The following is a 15,317-nucleotide window of genomic DNA, read 5'->3' on the forward strand; positions in this document are numbered from 1 at the left end:
TTACTCAATTGGTTATTAAACGTTTCATTTCGTATACGTGTATAGTTAATAATTCAAGGGAACTGATGAAAAAAGCATTTACATTTACACCCTTTACATTTTAGTCTAGACTAAATTTACTGTAATTTTAGTAGACTATATTCTTATGACATTAAGTTGACTAAAACTAAGTCGACTAAATTACTGAATTGTGACTAAAACTAAATGCTATTTTCGTCACAAAACTATGACTAAGACTAAATCAAAATTTGTTGTCAAAATTAACACTGGTGGCAAACCTGCAAGTAGATAGCTTACAGTTGTTGTTACATTGTTTGGTTTTAAATTGTTTTATCATCAATTTATAGAAGTGTTTTATAAAATTGTTTGATGAAATGGTTTCATAAGTATTTTTATAGAGTGATTGAAAAGGCTGTTTTATTTGTTTATCTATTTGTTAACTGGAAAGAAAAATAAAATGATAATTTGCAGTATGTGGTTGCTACATTCATTCAGGCTTAAAAAATGACAATATTGTAAGTAATCCAAAGTAATCAGATTACGTTACTCACTTGAAGTAATGTAACTGATTACGTTACAAATTACATTTTGAGTGATGTAATCAGTAATCTGTAAGGGATTACATTTTAAAAGTAACCTTCCCAACACTGTTAAAGGGCCACTTGGCTGTGGCTGACAAAAGTTTGAGTCCGTCACTTAAGTTGTTTAGGAGCTTCTGAACCAGCGATTGTAGAAAATATTGTATCCAGTCATTGTACTTTTAGGATACATTTAGTCTAATGCAGGGGTAGGCAATTAAGTTTGGCCGCGGGCCAGATATTTTCCAAGCCATTACGTGGTGGGCCACAAAAAAACGAAACAATCTGAGTGCTACAGACTAGTAGCTCTTCAGCCCAGAGGGTTGTTGATCCCAATCACGAAACAGTTTATCTCAAAGCAGGTAAACCCAAGAAGAAAAGAAAAAAAAATAATAAATACACACACTGTTCCTCACACAGGATTAAACCTGTGTCGTCAGGGTCGCAGTCCAATACACTACTGCTGCCCCGGCTAGTGAATTGGGACACGCCCGCAGGCTGCCTATTGCCAACCCCCTGGTCTAATGCTAGTGCCTGTTTATCCACAGGTCTGCATTGTTAAGAAAATGTTCCTAAATCAACGTAATTGTATATTGGCATGTCTTGCTTCTGTGCTCCCCCTACAACCAGGAAGTGCTGTTATTTGTACAGTGTTACTTGTGCCATCACTACAGGTTATGCTTTTCTGTACAAGCTGTGAGACACACCCACAGGTAGACTGAGTTACATAGTGCAGTTAGCAGCATGCTGAGCTGAGCAACAGCATAGTTTTGCAGCAACAAAGATGCAATTTTCCCATTTACAAGTCAGTGGAGCTTCACAATACTTTAAGGTAAAGGTGCTGCTTGGTGTTGCTTTAGAGTTTGATGCCCATATTAAGTGTTAATTATTAATATTTTTTAAAGAACAGTGGGGACACTAGGGAAGTTCAGCCATGGTGAGGATACTGTGCATGGGATTCTTCAAGTGTGGTGCTGATGGGTTGTGGCAGGGGCTTGAAATGTTCCTAGGCTGTGGAGGATTGCAGATTGGCGTCCAACTCCTGACTTCCTGTTTGCTTTCAAACAACCACTTTTTACCATCCAGTCAAATTAAATTAAAATGTTTCCAGTAGATAAAATCACATCCTGTCCACAATTATTCTCTTCAGACAATGTGCTCTAATTATCTATTCAGGGTTTAGGGTTCAGATTCTCTTCAGACTCTGTACTTATATAGTTGAGAATTGAATTACAACAGCTGTATTAATTTGCTTGTTGTTATTTTCATAGTTAAAGTAATAGTTATGTATTGTGGAACTTGAAAAAATGATCACTGTATTTACCATAACTATAACTCTCTCTCTCTCTCTCTTTCTCTTTCTCTTTCTCTTTGCACTCTCTCAGGTCTGTGTCCCGACTGGGAGATGTGGGACCCAAATCAGCCAGTGGAGAATGCCAGGGAGGCCATGCAGCAGGCTGATGACTGGCTTGGTGTTCCTCAGGTAATCAACATTTTTTTCCAGCTTTACACTGTTTTGCTTGTTTTTATGCCTGTGCTGACTCTACCTGTTGAATAATCGTCACCTTACATAGATCCATTTTTGTTCTAAATCCTATTAGTTTGACAGTAGATGAAGGTGAGTAATTACAGAGACTTTCTCTCACAGTGCTGATTGACTTTAATACTTAGATAGGTGGGAATAGTGTTGGTTGTGTTTTTTACCTACATTAATGTTTAGCATTTTTGTTGTCAGTAAATATACCAGATTTTTCACACTTCAAAGCGCACTGATCAATCACTGGATTATAAGGCGCATTATGCGACACTAGTAAGGAACAGGGGTGTTGCCATATTTTCCTTCTAATTCAGCAGCTAACTCCGGCAGCTGATGACAAGCTGCATGACCGGGATTCAGCCTCCTGATCATAGTGGCAGCGCCTTAGTCTGCTGGACTACTCCGAGCCCTGTACGATACTATTTTGAAAAAAATACTATAAAATAGGTTTCTATACTTACAAATGTTAATTGTACACATTTTATGCATTCAAAGTGTCAATTTAACTCAAAACAAAGTAAAATCTGTAGAATAATATAGTATAAATTATGTTCTCTATCGAATCATGCTATTTATCATGCTTTTAGCAATATGAATTATGACTATAATAATTTCCCTGCTACTCCTTTCTACATTTATATGCTGTCAATACTTCTAAAACTTAAAAAATGAATACCATTATGACATTAATTGCAGTGCAGGGATATAGACCATATGTTGTCCAGCACTGACAGCTCTTTTGTAATGTATGTGTGTGTGTATGTGTGTTAATATGTACAGGATGTTGGATTCAGGATGTCCTGGTGGATTTTGATTGGCAGAGTTTGATTGGGTTTACGTTTATCTTGGATGAAAGCTGGCAGAAGCTTTCCTCAGTTCAGCAGGAGGATATTTCCCCTACTGCAGAAACCTGGAGAACCTCTCTTTACTTTCTCACTAAACACACTTCCCTGAGACGGGATCTGGCTCTCTGGCAACTGGAGAGCGCAACCAGGAATTCAGAGTTTGGAGACGGAAAACATGAGCATGACCTCATGTTTTTGTGGAGGGAAAATGGGGCTGTGTGTGTTTCTGTGCTACTGACATATTACTATACCCACCAATTTTCCTCCACTTGATTAGTTCGTCTGTTTAATCACTGACCTGATTAGTTTGACTGAACCTGTGTGTGTGTGTGTGTGTGTGTGTGTGAGGCAGCGTATGGCGCTCTTATGTCTTGAACACATGTGTTCTGTGACACATGTAAATATTAGTGCTGGACACCAACAAAAGGGCTCTATATAATACTGTAAATTGGTTCTTTGACTTGTAATAATAATTGAACCCTGGTTAGTGCTAGTTAAACAAATCATCACACCATGTGTTCCATTCTTCTGAGGAACACTCTAATTAGGCAAAGGCCAATTGGACCGCTGGTTCTTTAAGGGGTTTACGTAAGAACCTTAGAAGATTGAACCCTTTTTGGTCTTTTGATTTTTCATTATTTACTCAAATTTGTTTTAAACTTGACAACTAAGCCTTTAAAATTAAAAAACTTTCACAAATGTCAATAATTCATACTCAAAACCAAACCATGACATACAGTATGTATATAGACATGCTTTATTCAGCCTTTTAAGAAGCTGTTCCCATTTATTGGCACCTAAGTGATTGCCATATCTGCGTTTTAACCTCTTTGCTCTATTATTAACATGATGCCTCACAAAGACAAAAGTCTTTAAATGTCTTAAATTAAAATATGGGTCTTAAATCATCTTAAATTTACTGTAAATTTGTTGTAGGTATTACATTTAGGTATTACAGTTTAATGCCGGTGGGAAAATGCACAGTGGCCCATCGTAAACATCTAATCCAGGTAGAGAACTAAGGTTAGCAGAAAGCTAGCTTAGATAACTTTAGCAGTGACATACTAACATACTAACTTTATCTAGCTAAAGCCAGCTAGCTAACGTTACCTGGAATAGAACTAAGGTTACTGGAAAGCTAGCTAACATTAACAGAGGGTTAGCTACATCTTATTTGTTTATGGGAAACAAATAACAAACTAGAATGTGCTGAGTGTCCTCATGCTATAAGCATAGCTGCCATCAGGGGCAGATTTTACCACCATGCAAACCACACAATTGCTTCAGGCCCCAGGGATCAGAGGGCCCCCTGCTGGCCAAAAGGTTGGCAAAAAAGTGCCCAAAAAAGAAAGAAAGCTAAGGAAAGGAAGTCCAGCACTGGCTCTGGCTGGCCAAATAGCTGCCATTTAGCTATTTTTCATGTTTCTAGGCTAAAAGCAATTTTACATTAAAATGCTTTACACATGCTTGCTTCACCTAAATTGCAAGCAATATAAACAGCTTACATGGTTAATATTTGCCCTTTACCTTTCTTATGTTACATTTCTTTCAAAAAGTGCTACTCTTTTTTTAAATTCGTTTTTTAATAAAATGTAAAAGAAAATGAATTAAACTCAAGATATGAGTAGAAAATTTGTTTAGTTCCAAATTTACAAATGAAGCAATGTTTATTAGCCCTTGGCCAAACATACTGTATGTAATATAAATGCGTAGGGTGGGGGGGTGGGGGGGGGGTAGGTGGGTGTACAGTGTGTGTTTATCGAAAATGTGTTTTGATATATGTTTTTCACAAAAAAATGAGCCAATGCCAAGGGTTAAGAAGGGTTAAAGTAGTTCTGCGCTTTACCTTATGCTGCTGATATATCTGTATATTCATTTGTTTTGTGAAAGCTGACTCGTCTTATTGCATTTCTAGCTTCTAGCATCATATGTTTGCTATCCTTGCGATAGGAAACCAAATTAACCACATGACATATTTATACAGTGTCTATAAACTCTACCTTTACTAATTTGGACTCGGCTGTGACCTGATCTCTCTCCCCTTTAGACATGACCTGGACTCCACTATTCAAAGTCTTGCACTTGTCTTGAACTTGACAGAGTCTTGATTACAGACATTACCAACCTGGAAAACATTTTACGGATAGCTGGACTGCTGACCATAAGCTGACTGTAATTTTGGACTCCCTTTGTGTCTCTGCTTGAGTCTGGTAACAGTATATCCAGCATCAGCATGGGCATATTTAATGTGATTTTCACGGCACACTGCAGAGACGCCAGGATTTGCCATGAACACAGTTCTGCTCTGGAAACAGCCGCAGTATATAGAGTTTCTTTATGGTAACTTGTGGAACACAGCATGCAGATCATACACAGTAAAATCCCACAGTAAAAACACAGCAGCAGGGTGTCCGGTTCAGGGAGAGTTTAGCCTCTTCCCTCAAGAGAAAGGGGGAATTTTTGGAATGTGTTCTCTGAGATCCTGCCCTGCTGCGAGACTTTCAGTTCAGCCATCAGATATTTGTCATTCCCATTCTCTCTCTCTCTTTCTCTCTCTCTTTCTGTCTTTCTATCCTTCTGTCTCTCTTCCACCCCTCTCAGCGGCTGTGCTAAATACCATGTGGCACTATTTCCAGAAGACCCTTATCCCTAAAGCCTGAGGTTAAATATAGCAGCCACTTAAACGGCATGGTGTGAAAGAGGGGCCTCACAGGAACAGAGCTTTCTACCAACAACAAATTTAAAAAGCAACACGATGACAAAAAAAAAAAAGAATTTAATTTGACACAACATATAATCAGAACACAGAATAAGAGCAGAATGTTCCTAAGAAGTATGAGAGAATTAAGATTTCAAAGGTATTTAGACAGAGGATAAATTGTTCATTGGGAATGGGGTGCCAGATTTCAGGACTGTTAATCTGCAGCTGCGCTAAATAATTAAATAATATTAATGTAATGCAGAATGTAGTAAGGCCCATGTGTGCTTTTTATGTTTTAGGTTGGAATAGTTTTTAAATTTCTTTAAACAAGGCACATTTATTGCACCAAGCCAAATCACCCCCCCCCCACCAGCTGTTGGTCATTTTGTCCATAGTAAAAGCACATGCTAGGCTTTTTTTTAAGGCTAATTCTTTGACACAAAGATGATGTGATCTATATCTGGCATTCATATGAAAAGTCATGCCTGACATTCAACTGACATTCATGCACAAAAGAGCTTCATCTTTTTATTCACTGCCCCACCAATGAACACCTCACTCACTGCTGTTGTCCATTTTCCTTCCTAATCAGTGAATGTCTTGATGTAAAAGTTGAGTTCTGTGATTTGATTTCAGCAACTGACAGCCATTTCACACAGGAATTTACATAGCCATATAGTTATGGTTGATTTGCATTCCATATATATATATATATCCCTGTAAAAGTTAAACTATATTCTCTTAATGTACAAAAATGAATATGTCTGCTTCAGATGTTGTAATCATGACCGACATTTTTATTATTTCATAACCCTAAAACTTCTCAAATGTGCAGTTATTTAACCAGTAAGTGTTTTTCTTTAAGCTTATTGTGTCTTATTTAAGATGCAGAACACTGTCTTTACCCAATTAGACAGACAGACAGACAGACAAATAGATAAATACTTTATTGATCCCCGAAAGTAAATTCTACACATCCAGCAGCAGGTATACATAGTACACAAATGTTACAAAAGAAGGATAAGATATAACAATCCATTTAAATTAACATTTAACACTGTCAATTTTATTGTGGACCACCTGAACTTTAAAATCTAAGAGTCAAAAGCAACCAAAACACCATGTTTTTGTGAAGTGACAGTTGCATTTTACCCTGTTACAGCAGTGGGCTATGCGTATTTACAGGGGTTGGACAATGAAACTGAAACACCTGCCATTTTAATGTGGGAGGTTTCATGGCTAAATTGGAGCAGCTTGGTGGCCAATCTTCATTAATTGCACATTATTGCACCAGTAAGAGCAGAGTGTGAAGGTTCAATTAGGGTAAGAGCACAGTTTTACAGTTTTACAATATTGCAATGCACACAACATAATGGATGACATACCAGAGTTCAAAAGAGGACAAATTGTTGGTGCACGTCTTGCTGGAGCATCTGTGACCAAGACAGCAAGTCTTTGTGATGTATCAAGAGCCACCGTATCCAGGGCAATGTCAGCATACCACCAAGAAGGACCAACCACATCCAACAGGATTAACTGTGGATGCTGTAAGAGGAAGCTGTCTGAAAAGGATGTTCGGGTGCTAACCCGGAGTGTATCCAAAAAACATAAAACCACGGCTGATCAAATCATGGCAGAATTCAATGTGCACCTCAACTCTCCTGTTTCCACCAGAACTGTCCATCAGGACAATACATTATTGTAGTCTAAAGACAGGTGTTTCAGTTTCATTGTCCAACCCCTGTATAGTATATATGTATTTTAAAAGCGTACATATTAACAAGTCAGAATTGTTACAGTTTTGGGTTTGGATTTGGCCTCTTTACAGCTCTGTTTTGGTTATGCATGAACCAGAAGGCATGAGGAGGATCACAGTTTGTCACTTTGTCACAAACGTTACCCCCATTATTAATTTTTGCCAAAGAAAAATACAGTTTTCTATATTAGGACAGCTTTAAAATAAATAGTCTGTTGTAAATTTGTGGTGTTATCATTATTATAATTATTTTTTAATGGATGTGATCTTTCTAAAAGCACACTAAAAGCTCTGCAAGACTGCTGAGTTCAGATAAAGGCTATCAAAAGAGAATGAATAATAAAAATGAAAGGGCAGCAGCAATCAGCGTAATTGAAAACATTAAAAACATCACATTATCTAATTGCAAATAAAATGTACAAAACGCAAACAATCTGCTCTGTCAGGATTCTGAAGTTTTGTACACATATTCTCTCAGTTATATGTGATTGTTAATACTGATTTTATTATTTGTGTTTTTGTATTTGAGAGAGAGAGTTTGCACCTGCTCAAATGACTGTAATGACATACAGCAGTCTGAATGAATTCCCTCTTTAATATGAGTTAAACGTGCATGCCAGATGCAGCTGACTCTCTCTGTGTCTTTCTCTCTGTCTAGATTAAAGTAGCTTGAATTTATTGGCATTAAATTAATAACAGTATTGCTAAAGCAAACATCAAACAGCAAAAACAACAAAACAAGTTCAGATTAATGACTGAAAATAAAGTATTATGATAAGTTAAAGTATTCAAATAAAATCACATATTTTTCCCTTCTCTCCTATTTCTCTCCTTCACATTCTATGTGTCTCTTTTCCAGTCTGGCTCAGTGAATTCCTTGACAATTCTTAGACCATAGATCATCCTCACATGCTTTTATAGACGGCAGGAAGCTCCAGGTGATTGTAGCAGCCCCAGTAGCGAGCAACTCGACTGCAGTTAAAGATGCTTTTGATGTGGTGCCTCCGCTCCCTGACTCACTTCCTCTGCACTTTATCTTGATCGCAGTGGAGGACGCACACATTTCTTTATTTCTTATTTAAGTTCTACATTCAGAATCAGGGAGGTTTGGGTTGATCTATATAGTATTGCATCACCACAGTCATGCATAAGCCAGTATGTTATTTTTTTATTCCTTAAGTAGAATAAAAATTCCTTAAAAGGATTAAATTGAGAACTGATCAATGGTGACAAACAGCTATGGAAGACAAAAATAAGAGACCACTTAAAAAATGATGAGTTTCTTTGATTTTACCAGATTGAAAACCTCTGGAATATAATCAAGAGGAAGATGGATGATCACAAGCCATCAAACTAAACAGGCATAAAGTTGTGCAAAAGCAGTGTGTAAGACTGGTGAAGGAGAACATGCCAAGATGCATGACAACTGATTAAAATCCAGGGTTATTCCTTCAAATATTGATTTCTGATCTCTTAAAACTTAAGGAATATGAACTTGATTTCTTTACATTATTTGAGGTCTGAAAGCTCTGCATCTTTTTTTATTATTTCAGCCATTTCTAATTTTTTGCAAATAAATGCTCTAAATGACAATATTTTTATTTGGAATTTGGGAGAAATGTTTTTCGTAGTTTATAGAATAAAACAACAATGCTCTTTTTATTCAAACATATACCTATAAATAGAAAAATCAGAGACACTTATTCAGAAATTGAAGTGGTCTCTTCATTTTTTCCAGAGCTGTATACAGTATGTTTTGTCTCTCGTCAGTCATGCTGATGTCTGACTCCCTGTTCTTTACCCTGTGCAGGTGATCGCTCCTGAGGAGATTGTGGACCCAAATGTGGATGAGCACTCAGTGATGACCTACCTGTCTCAGTTCCCCAAAGCCAAGCTGAAGCCTGGCGCTCCCCTGCGCTCCAAAACTCTGCACCCCAAGAGGGCCAAAGCCTACGGACCCGGTACGATTCCCTTTTCAGGACCACATGCAAAGACATGGTCAAATAGAACAAACATTTTTATCCTTATCATACTATTTACCCCTCTCTCTCTCAATCTCTTTCACGTTTTCTCACTAGTGCTCTTTATATTTCTTTTCATATCTCTTGCTTCTCTTTCTATATCTCAATCTTTCTTTTACTTTTTTCTTTTTCACCTTTGTCTCTTTTTCTCTCTCTCTCTTTATTTATTTCTTATATTTTATCTCTATTTTATCTCTCTCTCTGTTGCTCTGTTGCTTTCTTCACAGGCATTGAGCCCAGAGGCAACATGGTGATGAGGCCAGCTGAGTTTGTGGTTGAGACGGTGGAGGCGGGGCTTGGAGAGGTCCTGGTGTACATTGAGGATCCTGAGGGTCACACAGAAGAGGTCATCTTAGAACTTATTTTGGATCAGAATTTTCAACTCTATTTCAACTCTAGTTTTATTGTGATCAGGGTCAGGAGTGAGCATTAAAATTTACCTCAGAATAGTATATTTTTGGAGTGATTTAAAAAAAGCATTTTACAGTGTCCTGTAACTTTTAACTCACTCTGTATACACTTTTGTAGGATACATATATAACAGAATTTCTATTACTGAGGATTGGACACATGAATTAATGCCACTAATTTCAGAGTGAATAACTTGAACATAACTATCCCATTCAAGTTATCCGTAACTTGAGCAGAATGAGCATTCAGATATATATTCAGATTTTACACTTATATTTTCAACAGCTTTAGCACACTATTCTGGCCCATGAATAATTCTGGGAAACATGCAGTCACAACAGTATTTAGTGGGGCTAGATTTTCCCTTAAAATCATTTGAAAACTATAACCATATTCCTCACTCTTGCGCCTCTCTGTCTCTTATTCTACCAGGCTAGAGTGATCCCTAACAATGACAAGAACAGGAGCTACTCTGTAGTCTATTTGCCCAAAGTAGAGGGACTTCATAAGGTAAGAGGCATGTTGTATTTTTGCCAACGTGTTTACATGAAAGCCTTTGCAATAGCCTGAATAATGGAATTGAAATAGATTTAAATGTTTCATACATTTAAATAGTTTCATGCAGTACGTTGTTTAAATTCTAAACATTTCTGTGTCCAGGTGAAGGTGCTCTTTGCTGGGCAGGACATTAACCACAGTCCTTTTCTAGTGAATGTATCTAAAGCTCTAGGGGACCCCAACAAAGTACAGGCCCGCGGCCCAGGTCTGGAACCAGTGGGCAATGTGGCCAACAAGCCAACATACTTTGACATCTATACCGCAGGTACGGAATCAAGAGGATATATTCAGTATTGACAAGATGAACTGTTTTTATGTATATATTCATCTTCGGTTTACCAAATTTTTCGTACTATAAGGAGCACTGCATTATAAGGTGCACTATGAATAAACATCTATTTTCTGGTCTATTTTTATACATAAGGCACACTGGATTATGAGGCGCATTTTAAGGGACACTATAAGGAACTTCTAATTCAGCAGACCTCACTGCTGTGTGGTGGTGGTGGGAGTGGGGGGGTAGTTAACTAAGTTAAGTAAAGCTAAGCTAAGTAAACAAAACTGTAATAAAAAAGACTTTATTTTAAAGTCAAACGAGTGCTGGATGTTAATCTACACAGATTCTCTCCTGAAAACTGTTTACTTAGGTGAGTAAAGCACTTCCGTTTATTTACAGTAAACTTAGATTTCCGAATTTCTCCAGCACTTAGGCTGGAGCATTAATATTAGCGGCTAACAGCGGTTAGCAGCAGACTACGGGCCAATAATACTCACCTCTGAATGGCTAAAGAGCTAGCGCTTAGCTTAGCTTGGTTAGTGGGTAATGCTAATGCTGCTCCAGCAGTGCTAGACGGTGTTAGCAACAGGCTACAGGCTGGAAATACTCACCTCTGAATGGGGAAATAGAGATTAGCAGTTAATGCTAATGCTCCAGCCCAGGTCATGGAGATAGCGGAGTCCTTTACTTAAAACCTGATTGGTAAAATTGATACATAAGGCGCACAGATGATTTTTGGTAAAATTAAAGGATTTTTATTTGTGCCTTATATTGTTAAAAATATGGTAGTTTTATATTGCATACAACATACAGTATCTCACTTATTTTTATCTAAGACCTGAAGCCTCTTTGATGTATCTGTCTGTCCTCTCAGGTGCGGGAGCAGGTGATGTGGGCGTGATCATCGTCGACTCTCAGGGCCGCAGGGACACAGTGGAAATCATACTGGAGAATAAAGGGGACAGCGTTTTCCGCTGCACATATGGCCCAGTGCTGGAAGGCCCTCACGTTATCTACGTGACATTCGCCGGCCAGCAGATACCCAGAAGCCCTTTCACTGTGCACATCTCAGAGGGTGAGAACCTCTTACTGAGAGGCCTGTCAAGTAGTCCTAAAAATACTGATCTATTAATGATAGTAATCAATAGAGTTTGTACCCTTCACAAATCTCATACGTGTACAGAGCAAGGGTTCTCAAACACTAATTACAGTGCTTAGGTATTCCAAACAGACCTCTCAGAATTCAGACCCGGCAACATGTCCTATATATATATATATATTTCTATATATTGCATATATATATATGCATTTGCAAGTTGCATTTCGAAAAACATTGTGATATATGTGGACATGTTGCCAAGTCTGATCTATGAATATAACTCATATATTCATATCCTTTATTTTCAGTAGTGATGCACTAAAATATATATTTTTTGCAAGTTTTTATTCATTTTACCATTTTTTTACCATTGCATAAATTAAATAGCCTATATGTCTTTTGTATAATTTTTTATAGAAAGTAAATCTATTAAAATTTAATATTTTAACATTCCTGCAGACATGCCACAAGGCACCATATAGATTAAACTTTTTACTTTTTCAGCCAAGCACTGTAAGTAATATATAAATATATATAAATTCAGGTGCAGAAATATTCAGTGCATTCCTAATTTAAAGTTTCAAATGTCCCCCTTGTGTTGATGGGAGGCCATAACTTTTAATCTGAAAATAAACACTACAGTTCTTCTAGTAATGTTAAGTAATGTTATTGCTATCATGAGAAAAGCTCATAAATATTTTACATATATTTCCAATATTTAAAGATGTTTTTTTAATTGTAAAAACAGCTGATTTATCTAAAAACATCAACAAATCCTAAAGGAGATATGAGGTTTTCTTATAAACAGCTTTGAAATGTGATGTAAAGCATGTAATGAGGTTGAGAGCCCTTGCTGTATGTAATAGAAATCTTTTATTGGGGAATCTAATGGTGGGCTGTGCACTAATCCACAAACACTGTATGTAGAGACAGTCTGTTGCTGAATGTGTTGAGAGACCCTCCCCTGATCTCTGGTCCAGACTGGAATGTGTTTTGAGGTTGTTTTTTTCTTTTTTGTCTCCGAGGGTCTGTGTGTTCTCTGTTCCGGGGGGTTCGGCACTGCCCTCCCCCCACAACACACAAAGAAACACCATACATTATGATATAAAGAATTTTCCTGTATTACTGTTTTTCGCCTGTGTGTCATTCTAGCTCCTTCGAGCGGTGTGCCAGCCGGCTCCCCGGTTCAGATAATCCCCCAGTCTATTCGCACGCCGCCCTCCGAAAAGACCAAGAAAGTGCCCCCCCCAACGCCGCCCAAACCCAGGCGACCAAGTTAGTACGGGCTGCTGGGGCGCGGCACATGCCTGCAGAAGCTTGGTCGCTTTACCTTCCCTCCCTGTTCCTCCCTTTACCCTCTGTCTTTTGTCCGACCTCTCCCTGGCGTGTCCATTCCGACGTGCCACCCCTCTTCTTATCCCCCGTGCCCTCAGCTGCCTGGCATGTGCTGCCTCTGTTGTATATACAGCAGACCCCCGCATAAAGCTTTCAGCAGAGACAGAGCGAGATTGGATGAGTGGGAGTCAGTGTGTGGGAGAGTGTGTGGGGGAATGTGTGTGTGTATGATTGTGTGTGTGTATGTGTGTGTTAGGCATTCAGTAGTAGATAACAGCTAGACTTGGCTGGCAATGTCGTCTTAACCCGCGCAAAAAAAAAAAAAAAAAAAAAAAAAAAAAATAAATATATATATATATATATATATATATATATATATATATATATATATATCCATCACTCACTCAGTGGTGGAGCTGGACGATCACCTTTACACGTGCTCTGTTGAGACTATAAGAGGTCACCAATCAAACCACAGCAACATGACCTCTACAATTGGTATGGATGTAACACTTTAATCCTCTAATACTTTCTTATGTGTAATTATTCCAAATTTAACATGTTTGATTTCCCAACTCCCAATTTCCCAAATAAGTCTATTAAGATATATATAATAAATTAACCCTAACTAGCTTTTAATCAGCCTTGTTATAATTAAGCTGTGTTTATTTATTTTTTTGGAACACCTAGTGAATTGTAGGTAAACATTTATTGACTGGAGCCTACCTGTTGCTGCACAATTCATTAAAGGGGGTAAAATGAAATATTAGAGTGCGTGACCTTTTTTTGGCCAGGCAGTGTACTGCGCAAGCCCCAACGACTGTGATTGGTCCATATTGTTGCATCACTTTTCCTTTGTCGCTGCCACTTTTGAACAAAGATGGATCATAATTTGTCAGAATACAGACAATCCACATTTACATTTTATGGTATAGAAGCTACTTTACTTTTACCCTGGATTGTAAATAAACACTTTACAGTAATAATAAAACAGCTATACAATAATAACTTGAATGCTAGCCAGTGCGCTCAGCAACATGAGTGAGTTATGTGTACTGTTACTTAATACAAAGCATAACCACCCACAGTGGACAGCACAGTGTGTGTTAATTACCATGACCGGTGGCTAGAATTGTCCATCCATCAGACAGATAACTCTTGTAGAAATGGCATTCACATTCAGTATATATATATATATATATATATATATATATTACGCATTTGTCCAGTCAGTACAGCATTTTTTAGAAGCCAGGGGAAATGCTTAAAAGTCATGGGGCACAATACTATTTCCCTGTCCCATGACATTTGGCATGTCTTGTGCAGGTAGAGGAAATTGTGCAGCAATAGATTGGCAACAGTGATCTACAAACCCACAAAGTGCTCTTGATAAAGCTTTACATGGTTTCCCAAAATGTAATAAAGATGTTTAAAGCTCTTGGTACCAATGGGCTCTTGTCAAAGTGACCGTCTAGATTTGTTACATATTTAAATACAGTATGTTCTCATCATAAAGCGGCATGACTGTCATGATCACATTCATCATCATCATCATCATCATCATCATCATCATCATTATTGTCATCGTTGCTTCTCCTTGCCTCTCAGGATATCATTCTGATCCTGAAACCAATATGGCTGCTGACTAACAGAGAACATGGATGTTCTGATTGATCTAACATGTGAATGATCTTTAAAAACAGAGACAATAAGGCTCAATCCCATTTCACCCCTTGGCCCTACAACTTACCCCTACCCCTTCTTTTTGAGGGTAAGGGATAAAATCCTTCCACTAAGAATTGGGACAACCCTATAAACGATACGTCATCCGGAGCACTGAAGTTCAGTCACTCAGCTAGCTGCTGCTGGTTAACTGGTTAAGGGTTTATCATGTCTTCAGAAAGGGAGGGGAGATGGTGCAGAAATTAACTACAGTATTATTGTCCATGTCTGTCCAGTCCTCTGTGATGGGGAGCTGAATTTACCTTTGATTAGCTTTTATTTTATTTTATTTTATTAAATTATTACGTTCCGCCTTAAATGCTGCAGCCATCTGTTGCACCATTTAAAGCTCCACTAGGTAGGATTGAGATTTTGTGCTCGTTGGCTCTCCCTACAGTTGTAGAGTGTAATAAATGTTTCAGGCAGATTAGTTTCTCTTTCTTGTTTTCTGGCTTTCACAGACATATTCGGTCTTTT

The 15,317-nt window shown here is 37.9% G+C and overlaps 1 protein-coding gene across 7 annotated transcripts in view; it reads left to right on the forward strand.

Moving 5' to 3' along the window:
• The window catches only part of flncb (filamin C, gamma b (actin binding protein 280)), a 112,675-nt gene that overhangs the window by 44,819 nt on the left and 52,539 nt on the right, over positions 1 to 15,317 (forward strand). For 4 of the 7 annotated variants that reach the window (XM_049473290.1, XM_049473295.1, XM_049473291.1 and 1 more), the window contains exons 3-9: positions 1,964 to 2,061; positions 9,228 to 9,378; positions 9,666 to 9,784; positions 10,282 to 10,359; positions 10,510 to 10,672; positions 11,559 to 11,759; positions 12,936 to 13,058. In XM_049473290.1, the coding sequence (XP_049329247.1) occupies positions 1,964 to 2,061; positions 9,228 to 9,378; positions 9,666 to 9,784; positions 10,282 to 10,359; positions 10,510 to 10,672; positions 11,559 to 11,759; positions 12,936 to 13,058 (933 nt within the window). The remainder of the gene's footprint in view (positions 1 to 1,963; positions 2,062 to 9,227; positions 9,379 to 9,665; positions 9,785 to 10,281; positions 10,360 to 10,509; positions 10,673 to 11,558; positions 11,760 to 12,935; positions 13,059 to 15,317) is intronic. The other 3 variants (XM_049473293.1, XM_022671872.2, XM_049473294.1) reach the window with 1 other exon arrangement.

Source organism: Astyanax mexicanus, chromosome 2 (genome assembly GCF_023375975.1).
Source record: "Astyanax mexicanus isolate ESR-SI-001 chromosome 2, AstMex3_surface, whole genome shotgun sequence".
Lineage (NCBI taxonomy): Eukaryota > Metazoa > Chordata > Actinopteri > Characiformes > Acestrorhamphidae > Astyanax > Astyanax mexicanus.